The sequence below is a fragment of the Myotis nattereri genome (genome assembly GCF_964212035.1).
Source record: "Myotis nattereri genome assembly, chromosome: 7".
Lineage (NCBI taxonomy): Eukaryota > Metazoa > Chordata > Mammalia > Chiroptera > Vespertilionidae > Myotis > Myotis nattereri.
The window spans coordinates 24,896,990-24,916,318 of NC_138082.1; the positions used below are offsets into that span (position 1 = coordinate 24,896,990).

A 19,329-nucleotide genomic window follows, 5' to 3' on the forward strand; every position below is an offset into this window, starting at 1 on the left:
AGAAAGATGAAAGAGAAAGGTGTAATATTAGACCAGCAGCCAAACAGCTTATGAGTGTGTTTTGAAAATGTGAATTATAAGAGAAATAGGCAATTCATTTTAAATAAGCCTTTCAAGTTATATAGAAGGACTGTACGTTTTCCGTTTTTAAATTCCCTGACTTTTATTCCTTTCTTTCTAAACTATTGGCTACTGTTGAAAGTGTGCCTTCTGTATGAACAATGGCATCGCATAAGAAAACAGAGCTTAATTCTTCAACAGTGCCTGAAACTTAGCTGTCCTTCTAACACCATCACTGTCACCAACATAGTCTAACAGAAATTAAAGAAAAGGGCATATATGGATGCTTCTATTTGAAAAAGCCAAGTGGCTTGTTAAATCAATTACCAATTTTTCTGAGTTGTTAAGATAACCTGTTGTCTTACACATATATACAGAATATGACAAATCTAATTTTTAAAACTTTTCATCACAAGAAATAATTTCATTAAGCATTATTTTGTCCACAAGAGTTATGTTCTATTAATACTGTGAACGATAGTCTGTTGGGATATCTTGGCAAATGCTGCACCAAAATTCTTTAAAGAAACAGTGGGGCCTCTAAATGTGGATAATGGCTCTTTGAACAGACTCTAAAGACCCATTTCCATAGACTGGACCAGTTCTTTTAAAGAAATACATAAGGAGAAGTCAAATAAAAGGGGTGGGGCAAAATGAGAAGATTAAAAAGAGAGTAAAAGATTAAAAGAGGGAAAGAAATAAGGAAAATTCAAAAGGGAAAAAAAAGATCAAAAAGAGGATTAACCATGTTACTTGTTGCTTTTCAGAAATTAAAAAAGTATGGAGGGTAAGGAATTTGTTTCCTTTTGGCCCAAGAAAAATGCCAATTATGGTAGCTAAACTGCCCGGATCACATATCAGCATGCTTTGGAAATGTGAGAAATGGATGGGAAATATAAACATGGAGCAATAGCTTACAGTTATGTTATGAATTAAGCCAGAAAAATATCAAGATTTAGTCACTGAATAAGCTGCCAAGGTTAATTTTCCCTGATGAACTTGAGCAAGATCAGAATAGAAGCGATAGCACTGTAGCTGCATGTTTTCTGCAGCACCCCCATCTCCCCCCAGCTTTCTAGAGTCAAATTCTTCATTTTCTCATGGAAAACAACTCCAGGCTAAGAACACAGTCAACAATAATGAAGTCATGAAATTCCCTTTCATTTCTTGATTTTTATTTGATCAGTGCCCTAGGCTCTGAGTTTAGCTCCCTGATATAGGAAAACCAGGTAGCCAACGCTGTCCTGCAGAGTCATCTAGTAATGGTCTTTGTATGTTATTACCTTTTGGCTTTTTTGTTGTTGTTATATCATTTTGATATTGGGAATTGATCACTTAAATTCACTTTAAAATATAGAAAGTGTTTCAAGTTGTATATATTTGATAAAATTGATCTTACACATCTTAAAAAGGAATAGACACTGTGTGTGTGTGCATGTGCGTGTGCGTGTGTGTGCGTGCGCGCGCGCGTGCCAGATGTTAATCCTGGTGAATTTATATCAATTTTTTCCATTTTTTTCTTGTCCACATATTTCCTTTTGGGTTTGGCATTTTTTATTGTGTAGATGCCTGTACTTCAGCTAACCTAAAACTAAACATATTTGAGTTTATTTTTTTAACTACAGATCTTTTTAATTGCTTCATATTAATTGCTTAAAATTGGAAAATTAAATAACTCAGAAGTTCTAAAACATAAAGCAGGGCAAGAGTAAATCATGAAAGAGAAGCGAGAATGAAGGGAAATAATTAAAACTTATAATATAACATGAGTGCCAGATGAATTCTAATAAAGATTTAAATAATAAAGTGATAAAATTATATAAAAATTTATTTATGGCATTTCAGTACTCTAATGATATATTCAATATATTCTCTCTCAAACACTCAGATAGATAGATAGATAGATAGATAGATAGATAGATAGATAGATAGATGATAGATAGATAAATAGATAGATAAGCAATGCCAATTTAATGGAACTTTGAATAGCATTTAGTAGCATCTCATTCTCCTCCTCCTCTTTTATAAACTATGTAAAACTTTTCTTAAATCCTAGTTTCTTTTAGTTTTATTCGGGTTCATCTTAAAGGCAGGTAGCACAGAATACAATCCAGAAAAGTGCATGAATTTTCTATTAATTGACCTTGTGTCAGTGGTCAAAAGGAGTGGACTGTCACTTCTGAGGCAGGTCATGAGAGACAAACAACTTAGGTCAGGAGCCACACTAGATACTTTGCCTCCTGCCACCACCCTCTTGCATGAACTCTGGGGTGGGTACCATGCTGTAACTAAGGCAAGAAGGATGACAGGCAACGGAAGCCAGTGCAAAGTTGGTTGAAATTAGAGCAATCCCACTTCTGAAAATCCACCCTATGGAAACAAAAGTGCCAACATGGAAATATATGTAAAGTTTACCCCAGTATATTTACTAGCAGAAAATAATCTTACAATCCATCCATCCACCATAACGGGGTAGCTAATTTTGTCCATGTTTTTAGTCAGGACATTGGAAGTAAAAATAAATCAATAGAGAAGACCCCCAGATCACATGACCAAACGCTAGACCTGACCCTCTTCTGCCTTTTTCTCTATCTTTATAGCAGTTTATCACTCATATGGGATACAAAAATATTAATAGGACAGAAAGGACCAGTTGTGCCCACTCCTTTCAAGGTTATTTTTGCATGTGCTCAAGGATCTGGATGATAGTGTCATTTTATGCATTTATATCCAATCTTCTACTCATAGATGAAAATACAAAAAAGAACAAGAGAATAGCCATGGTGTCCATACATTTGAATGCTTACCAACTGCTACCTACTATTGTAATAAGATTCAATGTGAAAAAGCCCTTAAATTCAAGTTCTTGAAATACTCACCCAACCAATATTTATTGAACAGTCATTAGGTTGAAGGGAAATTATCTTGTTTATTTCTCATGACAACCCTGTGAGGGGTGAGCTAATATCTCTATGTGATAGCTAAGAAAATCAAGACTCATGAGGTTGAATGAGTTGCCTATTCAGCTAATCAGTGGGATTTGGGATTGTAAACCAGGTCTTTCTGAAGCCAAGCCACTCTGGATCTTGTTACACTACATCACAGCAGCTTCCTCTGAAAACACAGTTAGCATTGTTGTCAAGAAAGAGACTGTAAGCACCCACTTCTCAGCCCAAAGGAGAGTGGTTAAGTGAATGATGGTACATATGACAGTAACCACTAATGCAGGAGAGCTAGGTGATATATATATAGAAAGGTTTTCAAAATACATTATGTAGACATAAAGCAATCCAACAGCTAAGAAAAGACAGAAGAGTGTTTATTGAATATTCCTATCTGACTACCAAAGAAGGGATATACACATATATATATCTATATATATGGATATACCCACCACATGTGTCTACGTATTTTGAGCACAATATACTAGAGCCCTTTTAATAGTTGCTGTCCCTGCAGAGAAGGACTGGGGGTCTAAGGTAAGAAATTAAATTACCATGAAAGGCTTACCAAGTGTGCTATTAAACAATGTGGTCATCATGAGTGCTATATAGACTTAGAGTAATTCCAGATCCCTTCCTTGGCACAGAGTGGGAATGCATTTCTTCCAACCTTTTTTGAGATTAGGTTGTGTGACTTGCTTTAGTCAATAAAATGTGAACACATATAAAATGAGTCATGTCTGAGTGTTAAAAGCTAGTGCCCAACTTACCCTTCTGTCTCAACTGAAAGCATGTGCTGAGATAAAACCTCCATTAATCAGAGTCCCCAAGTGACCATGATGAGCAGAGTTCTCCTGCCAAACCTACATTGCACATGTAGAGAGCGAGAAATACACCTTCATTGTCTTAAGCCACTAAGAGTTGAGATTGATCATTATGGCAGCATTGCCCAGCCTATCCCGACTGATACAGCATAGAAAAGAAATCCCAAAGTACAAAGAAACATAAACCTAACAATTACATTCAAACTTGTTAGTATTTTTAAATGTTGGGGGGAGGGGGAAATGTGTTTTAAAATAATAAGTTGGTTCATTCACTTCTTGAGTAAATATTTATTGAGGAACAAATATGTCCCAGGCAATTATAGGCACAAGGGAAATACCATTAAATATGACAGACAAGGTCCCCCCTCTTGCAATTAACACAAATAAATGAGCAAGAAGAGATCAGGTAATGATGTGAGCTCTGATGAAAATAAAAGTCGTGTGACGTCATGGGAGGGACTGGGTGGCAAGTTTGAGAGGTCAGGGAGGCCTCTGGGAAGAAATCACTTCAACTGATGGCTGCAATTACAATGATAGTTCTAAAGCCACAGAGAAGTTTCTTTAAACTTCTTCACAGTCTCCAAATATTCTTGAGAATGCCTGTATTTCATTTTTACATCAGAATAACACCATAAAATAAATAGATCACAGTGGATAAAGTGTGGAGTAATAAGGCAGGAAACCCAGGAGGTCCTGCTTTCACCGAGAGAGGGAGGGACCATATTCAGTTACACCTGCAGATGGAACCGATAGAATCCTAAGTGGAGACAGAAGCAAACGTTGGCACCTCTCTAAGTGGGGAGGCCACCAGTTGAAAATGTATCCCACGAAACATCAATCAAGATAGCAGTAAAAGGGGTGAAATGCGTACACACATAAAAACAATTGAAAACATATTTGCCTAATTATACAGACAAAGATATCTAGACCAGTGATGAAAGGAGATGAAAACCTAGGCAATGCAGGATCTGCTCTGATGGAACCCAACTCCAGCGCTGGTAACATGGCCTCAGGGACAAATGCCACCAATTACAACAACATTAAAGAGTTAATAAGGCTTGTGAAGTGTTTCCAAAAAAAAGGAGGATCTGAAAGAAGGAAGCCACAATTATGCTTTTATCAGCAGTTACTCTTTTATATTTTTTGTATCAAGCTAACTTTATTAAATCATTCTGCAAAGGTCAAGTGGGATGTGTCTTTCCTGATCTATTTTCATATTTCACGCCACAGACTAAGCGACTGGATAATATACACTGTATTTCCAAAGACTGGAAGACATTTACACTCAAGTGCTGATTTCCTGTGTGTGATATTAGTCACTTAGACAATGGGGTTTTATACAATGCTGTGTATGTGTAGGAACTCGGCCAATGCTTTTTTGTGTGTGTGTGTGCTTGAAAATCTTCCAGTTACCAGCTGTCAGAAACACAGTTTAACTGCTTACCATTAGAAGAAGCAACTAGTTCCAATTCATCATTGCAGCCATAAGGCATAATATCCTCAGGTTGCCAAAACAACACTTTTCCTTAAATGAATATTCAAAAGGTGTAAAATCCATTTAGCTGCTAGATAATAATTTACAAGCTATCAAAGTTCTTGTAGTCAAGATGTCTTCCTCTCCCAAATATTGGGGCAATGCTTGAGACTCAGAAAGGCTGACCAGTGCAAAAGGAGACCCCAAAATCTAAACTTGTATTGCATCACTGTGATGAGCATTTTAAAAGTGACAATGAAAAAACAGATATTTATGTATTTTCTATTCAACATTTTAAATTTTTTTTCACCAATTCACAAATATTATCTCACTTTTCTTTCAGCATTTCTAACAAGTAGGTCTGAGAACAAGTGCTTCCATTATATTTAAGGTATAAATGATTATCTGTGTAGTGCATAATAACCAAGGGTAAATGGTAAACAACCATTTGAGTCCATTCAATAAACATGTCAAGCAAGTTGCCAATGAATGAAATAAAGTTGGAAACACAGAAATGCCCAAAAGACTTTCCTCATCTTCCAGAAATTTAAACTATGGAGGAGATAAACAAGTTGAAAATAGTTATGAGACTGTTCATATGGGCAAGTCTGATGTTCCAGATCTCCTGGAACTATTAAAAAAACACCCTCTAGCCCTGACCGGTTTAGCTCAGTGGATAGAGCATCAGCCTGCGGACTGAAAGGTCCCAGGTTCGATTCTGGTCAAGGGCATGTGCCTTGGTTGCGGGCACATCCCCAGTGGGGGGTGTGCAGGAGGCAGCTAATCAATGTTTCTCTCTCATTGATGTTTCTAACTCTCTATCCCTCTCTCTTTCTCTCTGTAAAAAATCAATAAAATATATTTTTAAAAAAAAAACACCCTCTAACTATAAAAGAACTTTCCCACTTTCTTAAAGTGCAAATACCCACACTTCTTAACCCCATGAAGTCCAACATTTGACCAGATTGCTCTCATCCAAACAGCTCTGGGAATGCTGGCTAAATGACAACAGTCAATCATCTGACTTTGGATGGCTGCTGTACATGACACCTCTTAGCCTCCCTACATCGGTCTTTCTTGGGCAGCACCTGCTTGTGTTCCACCACTTCTCCCCAACTTGGGCGTGGATGTTTCCTTCATTGCTTAGGACAGTAGCTGAGGCCTAACTTTTTCTGAAGTCAGGAAGAACAGAAAGAAACTGTGAAACAGAAAAGTTAAACCTTGGTATAATCTGTGAGTCCTCTGAGACCCTCTCCATCATTCTCCATTATGCTTTCTCTGTGAGGGACTGCTGTACAGACCCACATGTTCGGTTCCTGTGCCCTCTGGCTTCTAACTGGGTTCAGCCATGGGGAGTCCCAGCAGGAGCTGGGAGAGCTTTCCCTCCCTCACTCCCCTTGCAGCTGCCTCTGAACATTTTCATCACAGGCCCATCTCAGAGCCAACTGCTCTATAGGACTCTCTCGCCAGGTTCCAAGAAGCTCTCCCACCCATCTCATAGCAGCCCACCTTCTTTCTCCCTTGCATAATCCCTTGCAATTCCCCTATACCCCTCCAACTTTATAAATAGTCTCTTTATTAAAAACCCTTCTCTACATTTCCAAATTCAAGAGTGTCATCTGTTTCCTGTTGACCCTGACTGATACAACCCATGATTGCCTGAGGCCCACACCCAGATGTTCCCACCGGGTTCTCCTCCTGTGCTTCTGGGAACCGTTTACTTCCTTAGTCAGTCTCTACTCTTTCAAGCCCAGAAAGAAGGAATTGGTTTCCTACAAGTAAATGTAACATGTAAGCATAAAACTCCACCTACAAAGATGGCCTTTCACATCTGTCTGCAAAGTTGCTCAATTTCTCAACATCTGAACATATGTTCTTTACTCTCCATTCCAGGGTAGGATATTTGTGTTCCCTTTACATAACCTAAGAGACAACTAGAGTATTTGGGGAAGGGGTACAGTTTGCCCCCCAAAATAATTTAAACTTGGAGCTTAGAAAAAGAAGAAAGGCAGTTCTTCCCATTTTTGCCTATCAAGGCTAAGCAAAGAGATCTTGGGACCCATCTCCAAAAAGCACCCAGTCACAAACCTTTGGATAATGAGTAAGAATGGATCATCCCAGTCAACCTGTACAAAGGGCACTGCACATCCAGAACTCTCCACTGATGAAAAGGCAACTTGGCTACTGGGAGTTAACTTACACCCCCACCAAGCTTTTGGGGGCACAGATTAGAAAAGTGACAATCATGGCAGACACATGTTCCTTCTCCCATGAGTTTCTTATTGGGCTCCTGAAGTTGAAAGGCTCTCAATCCATTTTTAAGGAATAAAGAATTGTCCCATTTTTCCAAATCTCAGATCCCCTGAACCCTATACACTGGAGAGCCCCACAGGCTCTGGCTGTGGCCCTGTCTTACTGGAGAATCTGGGAGGTCCAGCACCTGCCTGATTCCCTGGCTTCTTCTGACTGGCAACGCCACAGCTGGTATCATATAAAAATGGAGCCAATATGTCCTTTGCCACTGCATCTGCCCAGGAACTTCCTTCTTATCCCTAGAGATTCAGCTCCAGGGTCACTTTCTCTGAAAAGCGTTCTCTCTCCTTGGGATCCCACACTAACTCTTCCTCACATGTTACTTTTTGTTCCAACCCTTCATTCACTGATCTAGCTCCCTCAGGGCTGTGGTCTTTTGACAACAAGAACTGGCTTATTCAGCAGCATAGCCCCACTGCCCAGCACACAGTAGGAGTTGGAAAGGTATCAAATACATTAATTGGGAAATAAAACCACTGCCTAACTCCCTCACTCTGCAAGCAGTGGGTGTGTGGGGCTTATTTTCAAGGCTCAGGAGCTGTCTAAATGCTTGGTTTCATGGCAGGGGTGAGCCAGATGAGCAGGATCAAAAGGCAGTTATTTTTTCTGTTACATGATTAAAACTCTCCTGAATGCCACAGGATTACAAGAGCCTGAGGAACAAGATGTCAACACACTTCTTGGGGGAAAGCCCCAGCCCTGCTGATGTTTGTGTGGTGGGGCTTTGTAGACCCCCTGCTGTGGATACAACACTATCCTGGCACACGCCAACCCAACAGAAATTCCTCAGCTCACCCTCGCGCAGCATCACTGCTCCTCTTTACTTCTCTCCCTCTGGGTCAAGAGCTGGTGGTGAAGTTTGGGGGGTAATGAGGCTAAAGTGTCTCCATATTCCAAAGTGACTTCTGTTTCTCAGCTCTGCTTGGTAAGTGACCGTAAACACTGCTTCAGGTCCCAGAAAACTCATCAGTCAGTTTTCTGGTCAAGTGCAGTCAAGGCTTCAATGCAGCCAGACTCCTCCCTGCCCTAGCTGGTTTGGTTAAGTGGACAGAGCATTGGCCTGTGGACCAAAAGGTCTAGGGTTCAATTCCGGTCAAGGGCACATGAACAGGTTGCGGGCTCAATCCCCAGCAGAAGGCGTTCAGGAAGCAGTCGATCAATGATTCTCTCTCATCATTGATGTTTCTGTCTAACTTTCCCTCTCCCTTCCTCTCTGAAGTCAATAAAAATATTTTTAAAATAAAAATATAAACTGTATTTCTATACACTACAGAAAAAAAAATTTTTAAAAGACTTCTCCCTGAGTTCTCTGTCAACCCTCCTTGCATCCATCTCTATGGATTCTGAATCCAGCAGTCTGGGTACACCCAAACATTAGTCGGTTTGTTATTGTTGTTGTTATCAATAACTCTGCAGACTGCTATACAACCAGGGCTGAAAACCAGAGCTCTAAGCAATAAACTAACTAGCTATTTTCCTTTCTTATTCTGATCCTCCCAGTAGTGAATCCAAAAGTCAAGATCTTGTGCCAGATGCATTAGTCAGAAACACAGAAATATGGCTTTTAAGTGACTTGTTAGAGCCCCTACCTCTCCCTTCTTTCCTAAGGTTTTGTACCAATCCAATCTCAAGACCATCTGTGTGCCTCTGATTCATGAGCCAATGGCTGGTCCCCTCCACCCCAGAGATTATTGCAATATCACCCTTGTTCACCCCAATTCACACACACTTGAGGTTGAGCTCCTTCTTCAGAAGATCATGCAGGAACAGAGGGTATAAGAGAGTCACTCTTCATTCACTTCTTTATTCTTTTATTGAACAAGCAGTACTGAGTACCCATCATGGGTCAGACATGATGGGATACACGGTCAGCAATACCCAAGAATGGACCTATAAAAACGATAGAACTGGCTTATGTCACCAGCATTTGGCAAGAAGCCTGAGCCTAGTTCTGTTTCTTCCTTTTCTCTCATAGGTCATCTAAAACTAATTCCAGATCCATGAGTGCATGTCTAGGACTGAGACTGGCTTTGTGAATCTCTGCACAAATACTGCCACTTGTCACTTATTCCATTCTTCAATGTTTGATACAAGCTCTTCTTATTCATAAGTGATTAAGCACCAAAAATCATTTACTCAGAATGGTTGAGGCGCAAGTCTTTATCCCCAAATAGATTTTGTTCCTATACAGATGTTGGTTCTGGTCCCATGTGGTAATTACATAGTTTGAGGAGTGATTCTTCCATGACATGTCCATACAAAGGGTATTAATTAACCCATTTCCTCCCTCATTTAAGACTCTTTCTAAACTCACAACCATAAGTCAGTGACTTTGTCCATTACATTGGTTCTATATGCCAGCACTAATGAAGATCCCTTCTAACACAGGATGTTCCCCAGATATCCAAATGTATGTGAAAATACATTTCCAAATTGGGCTGATTAAAAGCCCAAAACAATATGTTTGTTTCCATCACAGATGTGAAGTCTGATATCTATTCCTAGGAAAACTGCTGCCAAGGAATGACTCAGCAGCTGACATTAATGCAGCCATTTGATTTTCAGTTTTAACTTTACAAATTAAATTGTATAGCTAAATGGATAAAGGGGATCCTCTCCAGACACATTCAGGTTAAAGCCCAATTGACTGCCAAAGGCTCAAAGTCCTTAAAGGGGATGAAAGTAAGGACCCTGGCCAGGGTTAGGATGGGGATGTCAAAGCCGCATTCCTTTGAAAATGGATTCAATACCAAAAAAAAAAAAATTAGGGAACAAATAATCTACAGAGACTTACAACAGGAAAAACATGAGCAAAGCAACAGATCTCAGAGGCATGCAGACATAAGAGGGCATAAAGAGTATATCAAAAAGAGATATGAGCCACACATGGCACGTTCTGAGATCAGTAGGGAAGGAAAGTGATATGTAACATCCAGTTGCTGTTGTGTAATCCCACATCCTGGTATTTTCCCTCGTGTATTGGGAGTGAGTTTTTTGATGCCTGGTTTCAACTTGAGTTGGGCATGAGGATAGGTTGACATAACGAAGTGATATTGCAGGCAGCATTTGGAAAGGCAAAAAGAAAAACACGTTCTGCCATTGGCCCAAGTAAAAGGCAACGTCGCTATGTGTGGCCCTAGCCAGACGGATCAACAACTACAGACCTCAGTTCATTCCTCTGTAAACTGGGGCTAAATATGCCTGCCTCCCAGGATTTTGTGAGGGTTAAACAAGATAGCAAAAGTTAGATTACCTTCCTTTCCTCTCTTTAGAATAGTTTTAGAAGGAATAATTGTCAGGAAAAAGGCAGCATAGTTGGCTGAAAGAATGAGTGTGTGAGCTGAAAAGACCTAAGGCATTTAAAGAATTTGGACTTTTTACCTACTACACTTCAGGTCCTTGGGGGTTTTAAGAAATGAACTCACATGCTTTAGGTCAGCGCTGACCTTTCTGTGATGATGGGAATGTTTTATATCTCTCCTGCCCAGTGTGGCAGCTTTTGGCTATTGCATGCTTAGGATGTGGCTAGTGCAACTGAGGAATCGCTTTTCATTTCATTTACTTTTAATGACTTTAAATTTAAATAGCCAACCATAGCTAGTTGCTATCAAAGTGAAGAGTGCTCCTTGAGATCTTTCTGATTCTAAGCTTCTCCCACACAGTCTGGACTTGGGGAAGCAGAAGAGGGTGAGTTTAAGCACACAGGCTCTGGAATCAGACTGCCTGCCCTCAAATCCCAGCTCTGCCCCCGGGGGATCTCATATAAGCTCCGTGTGCCTCAGGCTCCTCATCTATACAAGAGGAATGCTAATGTTAACACCTTTTACATAGAAGAGACTGGGGGAAATAAATAAGTTACCATAAGCAAGGACCTCATGGTTATTCATCTGATGAAAACAGTCCTCCTAATTCATTACAACTATGTATTTACTCCTCTGCCTTAACCACTAGGTTATAAGCTAGAACACCAGTACCAAGAACCATGATGGCACATTTAGACTCTCATAAAATAAGCATTTAAATAAGTGTTGGAGGGAGGGAAAGAGAGAGGGAGGTAGAAAATGGGGGGAATAAGGAACAATGAATGAAATAGGCATGAAGAGTGAAGAAAGCTTCTAAAACAAAATAAAATTTGACAGCTTTCGATCAAAATTTCATTGGAGATGACCGTGGGAGATGAAGATGAAGTGAGGTGCGCTGGGGGAAGGCATGCTTCCCAGTAATGGGCTGGGAGAGCTCTGAGAGAACAGAGAGAGATAGCTGGACTTCGCTCCACATGTATGAAAATACAAACTTCAATCCTTAAAGGTGTGTGTAACCAAGCTTCTTCAAGAAAACACTATTGCGGGTCGTGTGACTTTCCTTGTCCATGTTATTATCTAATCTAAAAGGCACGGTTAGGAGTGAAGTATATGTTTTGTTGGCTCCCCATTTCCAAGTTTTATTAATACTACATTCACCAGTTCCCGCAAAAATAAATAAATAAATAAATAAAAGCAGTGTCGGGCAAGTTTTCATAACTGTTTATTCATTATAAATAGTAAATATTTACTGCGCTTTTTACATGAAAGACATTTTTACAACACATTGTTGTTGGTTGAGGCTGCAACACAAAGATAGATCTTCTCTTCATCCATCACCCACTAAGACCAATGTATGAACTAAACTCGGGACTATGTCTAGTCTCACTAACTCACTATGTCATAGTTCTTAACGCTAAAGGGAATGTATTTGTGCCTACCTCGTTCGTGATTCCAAGCATAGAAAGAAATAAATAACACTGCCTTCCCCCTGCCTGTTTGTTTTAACATCTCCAAAAACAAATTTATTGACATTCTACAATGTCACCACAATAACATATGTAAACCTCAGTTTCTAGAATCTTTTCATATTGGATATCATTGTATAATTTAAAAGTACAGGAGAGCCATGTGGACATATCTGCTCTTGCCCTGCCTTTCCTAGAAAAGAGACGAATGTAAACGTAGTCATTTTAAAAGCATTATTCTCCAATATGGTCTCTAGTCAAAAGGAGCGAGCCGGGTGTCGGTTGTCCAGCAAGTGGCGAATATCTCTGCATTTGACCACAGGGAATCACGGGCTGCGAAAATAAAGCACCTGCAAAAATATAGTTCTGATTCTGCATCTATGACCCTGGCATTGCCAAGGCGTCCGTGAGGTACACAGTATTGCACACTGATAAGCAGCTGTGGGAATGCACTCAATTCTCCGCCCCCTCCCCGCCCAGGTAGGCTTCCACGTGAAACTGAATTGCGAAAACCAGACACACCTCTCCCACACTGGGAAAGAAAACCGGCTTTTCCTCCCCTTATCCCAGGTCCTATTAGCAAGACGTGTCCTTCTGGGACATTTAGTAACAACTGAAGTACAAGTGAGGATAAGAGAACAAATAACTTATTTGGGAGGTCCTTTATAGCTAGTCTATCTTCCTAAAAACGGTGGCATTTATTTGTATATCAATTTCCAGTGTGTAAAAGTCAAGGATTCCTCCATGCCTGCTTCATTAAGTGAGCAGCTTAAAAGTTGTAGAAGTGTCAGCATTGGATATCAAGGTTATACTTTAGAGAATTTTCTGACTATATTTTAGAGCATTCTGCTTGCCTGAACCAATTCAGATAGATCTCTCTCACACACACACACACATACACACACACATACACACACACACGTGCACACACACATACATACATGTGCACGCACACACAAATGGAATGTTTTAGCTCCTTGATGATCAGCACTAAATGTTGGGATATTTGATATGTAACCATGTTAAATCATTGCCTTAAAATGTTGCATTTGTCTTTACTGATCTGCGTCTTCCTTTTCGCCACGGCTTTTGTCCAGCATGTTCAAAAGAATTTGAAACCAACTACTGGAGAAAGAAAATCAATCATTCTCCTCTGTCTCCTGTCAAGACTGCCCCCCGAGAGGGTGATTTTTTTTTTTTTCTGAGATTCTTCATGTCTCGGCTGTGGAGACTGGAAACAGGGCCAGTTTTACTCCAAGTGGACAGTCCACTTATGCGATATCTGGCTTGAGATAATGAAAGGCACCTGTAAGGAAACACACACAGCTCTTTAGGTCACGCTGGGACAATTCACGGCAAGGGGCAAAATCAGCTACAGGCTGACAATGTCATATTTAATACCGTGGTATCAAAGGATGGAGACTAATATTTTTATTCCTGAGACAAGTTTGACACAACTCTGTGTCTTTGGGATTATACTCCACATGATCCTTGAACTGACCTCATTAAGAACATGTGTTTCTAATGCCAAGTGTTAGTTCATTTTGGCCAACCCTTGTGTTTTACCTAGTGGCAATCAGGTTTCACATCGCAGCAATTAATAACCGCAAGATGTTGTTGACATCTGTTAAGAAAATAATTATACAAGCGAGTCCTTGCTGGAACCTCAGCCGGCTTTGCCCCAGTTGATCCTAGGATGCAAGGCTGAGTCAGGCCGCCACTTCCCCTTCCTTAAGGAAGAGTTGGAATTTTGTACCCTTCCAGACGTAAATACCCCCTAGAAAGTCCAAGGCTTACTTTGTCCATACTGCCCATATTGGTAGCCTGTGACAGGGTCCATACTGTAGCCCGTGGTGCTGTAGGTGGGTGGACAATAGGACTGAGATGTTGGCAGACTGTCCAAGCTCTTCATATGGTCTAGTCTCTGACTGCAGCTGGCCGACACCGTGGTGGTAGGTTCCAGGCCCCCAGTGAGAGGAGAGAGAGCATAATCGGTCTGGGGCTGATGGGGTACCCCGCCGTGGTTGGTCAGGAGTCCCATTACCTAAAACAAACAGGTGGATTAGGAAGACGTGAGACTGAGAGAAGGACCCTAGCCTACAGCTGACAGAATAACTGGAAAAGTCCCATTGGGATTTCTTTGGAGATCTCCTGTTAAGGAGCTGTCCCGAAGATGGTGACCTGAATTCAAAGTAGCAGAGGTATTACATCATGCTCAAGGATAACATCTGACTGCCCTTTCCGAAAAAGGAAAGGGGAGGGCATAGGGGGAGGAAGGAAAAAGAAAAAGAAGGAAGGAGAAGAAGGGGGGAAAGAGAGAGAGATTATACCATGCCCCTAGTGATAAAACCGGACCTGGATTTCAAAGAAGGAGAAAGGAAGGAGGGACACAGGGACAGAGCCAGGGGGAGATTGCATCTGTTCACATAGAATAATGTCTAACGATATATTACATTTGTTTCACCTGTGATTTTAAATATAAGGCATTTGCTTATATTTTTTAAAAAAGTTAAAGGAATTCAAATCAAATTCTTTTCCTGTGTTTCGAGATCTCTGTGGCTTTTTCAAAGTGTTCCCTCCCAAGAAAGTTGCTCCCACTCTAGCTGGTTTGGATTGGTGGATAGAGCGTTGGCCTGTGGACTGAAGGGTCCCAGGTTCGATTCTAGTCAAGGGCATATGCCTGGGTTGCTGGCTCCATTCCCAGTGGGGCGTGTTTAGGAGGCAGTGAATCAATGATTGTCTTTCATCATTGACGTTTCTATCTCTCTTTCCCCTCTCCCTTTCCCTCTGAAATAAATAAAAAAATATATTTTTTTAAAAAAAGAAAGTTGCTCCCTATCTTGGCATCCTTCAATAATTAGAAGTAATTGCTCCATCCCTGAGGCTTCCTTGTACTCTTCTCACCCCTCCCACCCTGTAATCCTCACGTCACCTACATTGAACTGTGAGAGCCTTGAGGGAAGTAGCCTCACCTAACAGAGTGCTTAGCATCTAGTAGGGAGGGAGTAAAGGAAGAGAAGGAGGAAGGAAGGGAGTGAGGAGGGGAGGACGGGTAAATGATTCTCCAAGTAACTGCGTCCCTTGCTTAGTCTCCCACTTCTTCTCTAAACTAACATTTCCCTATAAATAAGTGTTCAATGAAAAGCCTGAAATGCAAGCATGTTATAAAAAGTCCACTCGGTTTTGTAAATAAGCCTAAAGAGCAAGAGAACTTTAAAAAAAACAAACTGTGATAACAGAACAACTTTCAGATTAGCACGGTGACAAGTTTCACAAACTCAAGCTCGCTGACCCTTACAACACCTTGTTTCAGAAGTAAGTGGATAATTAATTTTGCAGCTGGAAACCTGTCACACAAGAGAGGAAGCGATTTTTCTCAGGTTCATACAAGTCAATGACAGGGCTCAAAAAGCAATTGCAGAAAAAAATCAACTGCCGGGTGTAGAGCCTTGTGTGCTTACAAAATATCACCTGCTTACAGTGTATGTAAACGCAGGGACTCACGTTGATGGCCAGGTATTGCCGTAACAGTTCTGGTGTGTTTTACGATGTTTGAAGGACATGAAGCTTAAAGTGTACCCAGAAGAGCAGGAGGAGGGGCAGTGATGAAACCCGATGCCTGACTCCAGGCCTTGTGCAGGCCCCCAAGGAAATTCAGGTCCTAGGAGCTGGGATCTAAGGGTTCCAGCAAGGCAGGGGAGAGAGACTAGTCTTGCATCCCAGAAATTACATTCCAAAAAACGATGAGGCCACAATGCCCTTTGGGAAGGGCGTGCATAATCCTCACAGCTAAACAAAATCTTCCTGAAATAAAGCTTTAAAATGATCTGCCTTCCATTAGCCCAAGAGATGAGGGAGGGAGGGAGGGAGGGAGGGAGGGAGGAAGGAAGGGAGGAAGGAAGGGAGGGAGGAAGGGAGGGAGGGAAGGAGGGAGGGAGGGAGGAAGGGAGGGAGGGAGGGAGGGAGGGAAGGAGGAGAGAGAAAGAGAGGGAGAGAAAGAGTGAGAGAGAAAAACCATCTTCTGTGGATTACCCTTCTCCACTTCTTTGTCATAATATCCAACTTTTTAAAGCCATTCCTAGATTTTCTTGAGCTACGTGGTGAAATATCTTTTTAACAAGCTCTAAAAATTATGTATATTCCAAAAAAACCATCATATGCAACAGAGCATAGTTTTATTTTATTGGTGATTTTAGGGGAAATGAAAATCACAGAATAAAGTAAGAATCCATAGGATTCACAGCTCCAGGAGAATGGAAAGCCACTAGAGCCTGGGCTCCCTTAGGGACCTACCCTACAGTTTATAGTGAATTTACTTCATTTCTAAAAGTTCAACGTAACCTATAATGCACTGAAGTTATTTCCCAAGTGTTCTTCCAACTACATGGTATGGGTGTTTTTTTTCCCTTTTTTGCCTTTCTTTGAGCATATATTGACGATTTTACAGTGCATACTTGGAAAATTCATAGACTTTAATTGATAATACTAATCTATTTAATATTTTAGTTCAAGACAAAATTTATGTATGTCTATTACAATAAAAGAGCCTTTAAAATAGAGGTTGTTCGATGTCAAATGCATTCTTTTTAAATCAGAGGTACCTCTTTGTGTACTGGCCTAATGGGCAAGAATGGATAGGAAGGATTAAAAATACCAAAAAAAAAAAAAAAAAATGTGATTTTTTTTTTTTTTCATGAAAGGGGGATAATGACACAGGGTACAAATATCTCACTGTAAATAAGCTGTGCTAAGTAAAAACAAAACAAAACAAAAAAAACTAGAAAAAAAACAAATTTTTAACTATCAATCCATAAAGAAAATTATCCAGTAGTACTAGATAAAAAGGGAGCATATTTTAAATTAATTCATCCTTCATGAAGATATATACTTGAAACTCAGTTTATGGTATGTCACTTTAAGGAAGAAATGGACTACCCTACGTACAGTTATAGTTGGAGAGTAAGAGCAGACTTTTTTTTTTTTTTAAATATATTTTATTGATTTTTTTACAGAGAGGAAGGGAGAGAGATAGAGAGTCAGAAACATCGATGAGAAAGAAACACCGATCAGCTGCCTCCTGCACATCTCCCACAGGGATGTGCCCGCAACCCAAGCACATGCCCTTGACCGGAATTGAACCCGGGACCCTTGAGTCCGCAGGCCGACGCTCCATCCACTGAGCCAAACCGGTCTCGGCAAGAGCAGACTTTTATTCAAAACATGCACACTCTCCCATGAGCTATATGTACATTTTTGTGATAAACTTTTTTTAATCCTCTGCTATACATTTCTTGTTTGCATAATTTTGAAAGCAGCAATAACTTTGACCACAGGGAGTGGGGAGGAGGGAGAGGGGACCATAAAGATTCTAAGAAATGAGTCCTTCCTGTAAGCAAAAACCAGCTTATGATGTTCATGGAGCAACTTTTTGCAGCTGCTAAATTTAAAAAGAAAATGGTTTATAGGATTTACATCTAAGACCTTGAAACATACCTATTGAAGGAGGGAGGTATCTTTCAGGGTCATATTCTAGGTCAATAAAAAGATAGATCCTCAAAGGTTCTAGGTCACGGTGTCTTTAAGACATCCGGGAGCATGACCCAATCAGAAAGGATGGCTGCCGGGTGAAGGAAAGAGAAGAGCAGCTTGTTGACTCTTCCTATCAGTACTGCCACTTGTCACACTCGGGAAGCTAGTGACAGCCCTGCTTTAGCAATAGCTCTGAGCTCAGCAGCCCAATACTTGCAGTGGCTAATGTGCAGAAATTAAGGGGACCAGAGATCAACTGTCTTTGGTCCTTTTGACTTCCCTGATAGAGCCCGAGAGATAGACATTCCCCCACAAACTCTTTTCTCACTGTAAATATCACATACTGTAATTGTGATTTGTTTCTCACAAACTGTATGAGGATGGGGAAGGATGCACTAATATTTTCCTACAATTGGTCTGAAATTAAAAGTAATAAATAATTATAACTAATGCAATTCACTTCAATACTTCACATTGATAAGACGAGAAATATACCTATTTTAAAAGATTTCAAAATTAAAAATGAAATCTCTGTTGGAAAAAAATAATGAATACATAAACACAAAATATATTGCTTTCCCCTAACATAATTTAAAACCTCAAATCTCTGTGGAAGGGCCCCATTTCACTTTTATGTGCATTGCTTTAAAAGCTATTTTGTATTTCATGTGGTTCAAGGGAAGCTATGAAAATTTCTATTTTCTGCACAAAGAAGTTGGTAAATGAAATTCTTGGAATTCTCCCAATATGGTTTTGGAATGTCTTCCAGTCATACTTTTTTTTTCTCTTTTAGCATATTGTCAGGATTTCTTTTATATATCTTTTTCCTATAGCAATTGTAATTCAAAATCATAAAATAAAATCTCAATTTGTTGCAAAGTGTGTTCTTTTCCCCCATAAACCATCAGTAAGTTATTTCTACTATAGGGATGGCATTTTTGCCTGATTATTTTTTTGGGGGGTGGGGGGGTGGGGGGGTGCAGGGAACAAAATTGCCTGGTTTTTACACACTATTTCAAAGGAAAAGAAATAAACTCAGGGCTACTCAATTCTGTCTATAGAACACTGACCACATTATTAAATGCCAGGTAAATCCAGGAAGTACAAGGACCAGGAAAAACATTGTCCTTTGATGAAAATCTTGTTCTGTCCTTTGGGAAAGGAATGTGGAGAAAAGATTAGTTTTTCTTAGTCTTTATTTTTAAACACATTTTTATTGATTTCAGAGAGGAAGGGAGAGGGGGTGAGGGAAACAAACATCAATGATGAGAGAGACTGATTGATCGGCTGCCTCCTGCACACACACTACTGGAGATCCAGCCTGCAATCCAGGCATGTGCCCTGACTGGGACTTGAACTTTGACCTCCTGGTTCATAGGTGGACATTCAACCACTGAGCAACACCAGTCGCATGAGGAG

At 40.3% G+C, this 19,329-nt stretch overlaps 1 protein-coding gene across 2 annotated transcripts in view; it reads right to left on the reverse strand.

Moving 5' to 3' along the window:
* Positions 1–13,436: 13,436 nt before the first annotated feature.
* The window catches only part of PAX3 (paired box 3), a gene marked incomplete at both ends in the record, with an annotated part of 92,982 nt that continues 87,089 nt past the window's right edge, over positions 13,437–19,329 (reverse strand). Inside the window, 3 exons of one of the 2 annotated variants that reach the window (XM_081095396.1) lie at positions 13,437–13,503; positions 13,657–13,687; positions 14,179–14,425. In XM_081095396.1, the coding sequence (XP_080951522.1) occupies positions 13,437–13,503; positions 13,657–13,687; positions 14,179–14,425 (345 nt within the window). Of the gene's footprint in view, positions 13,504–13,652; positions 13,688–14,178; positions 14,426–19,329 lie in introns of those variants that run through there. The other variant, XM_081095397.1, reaches the window with a different exon arrangement.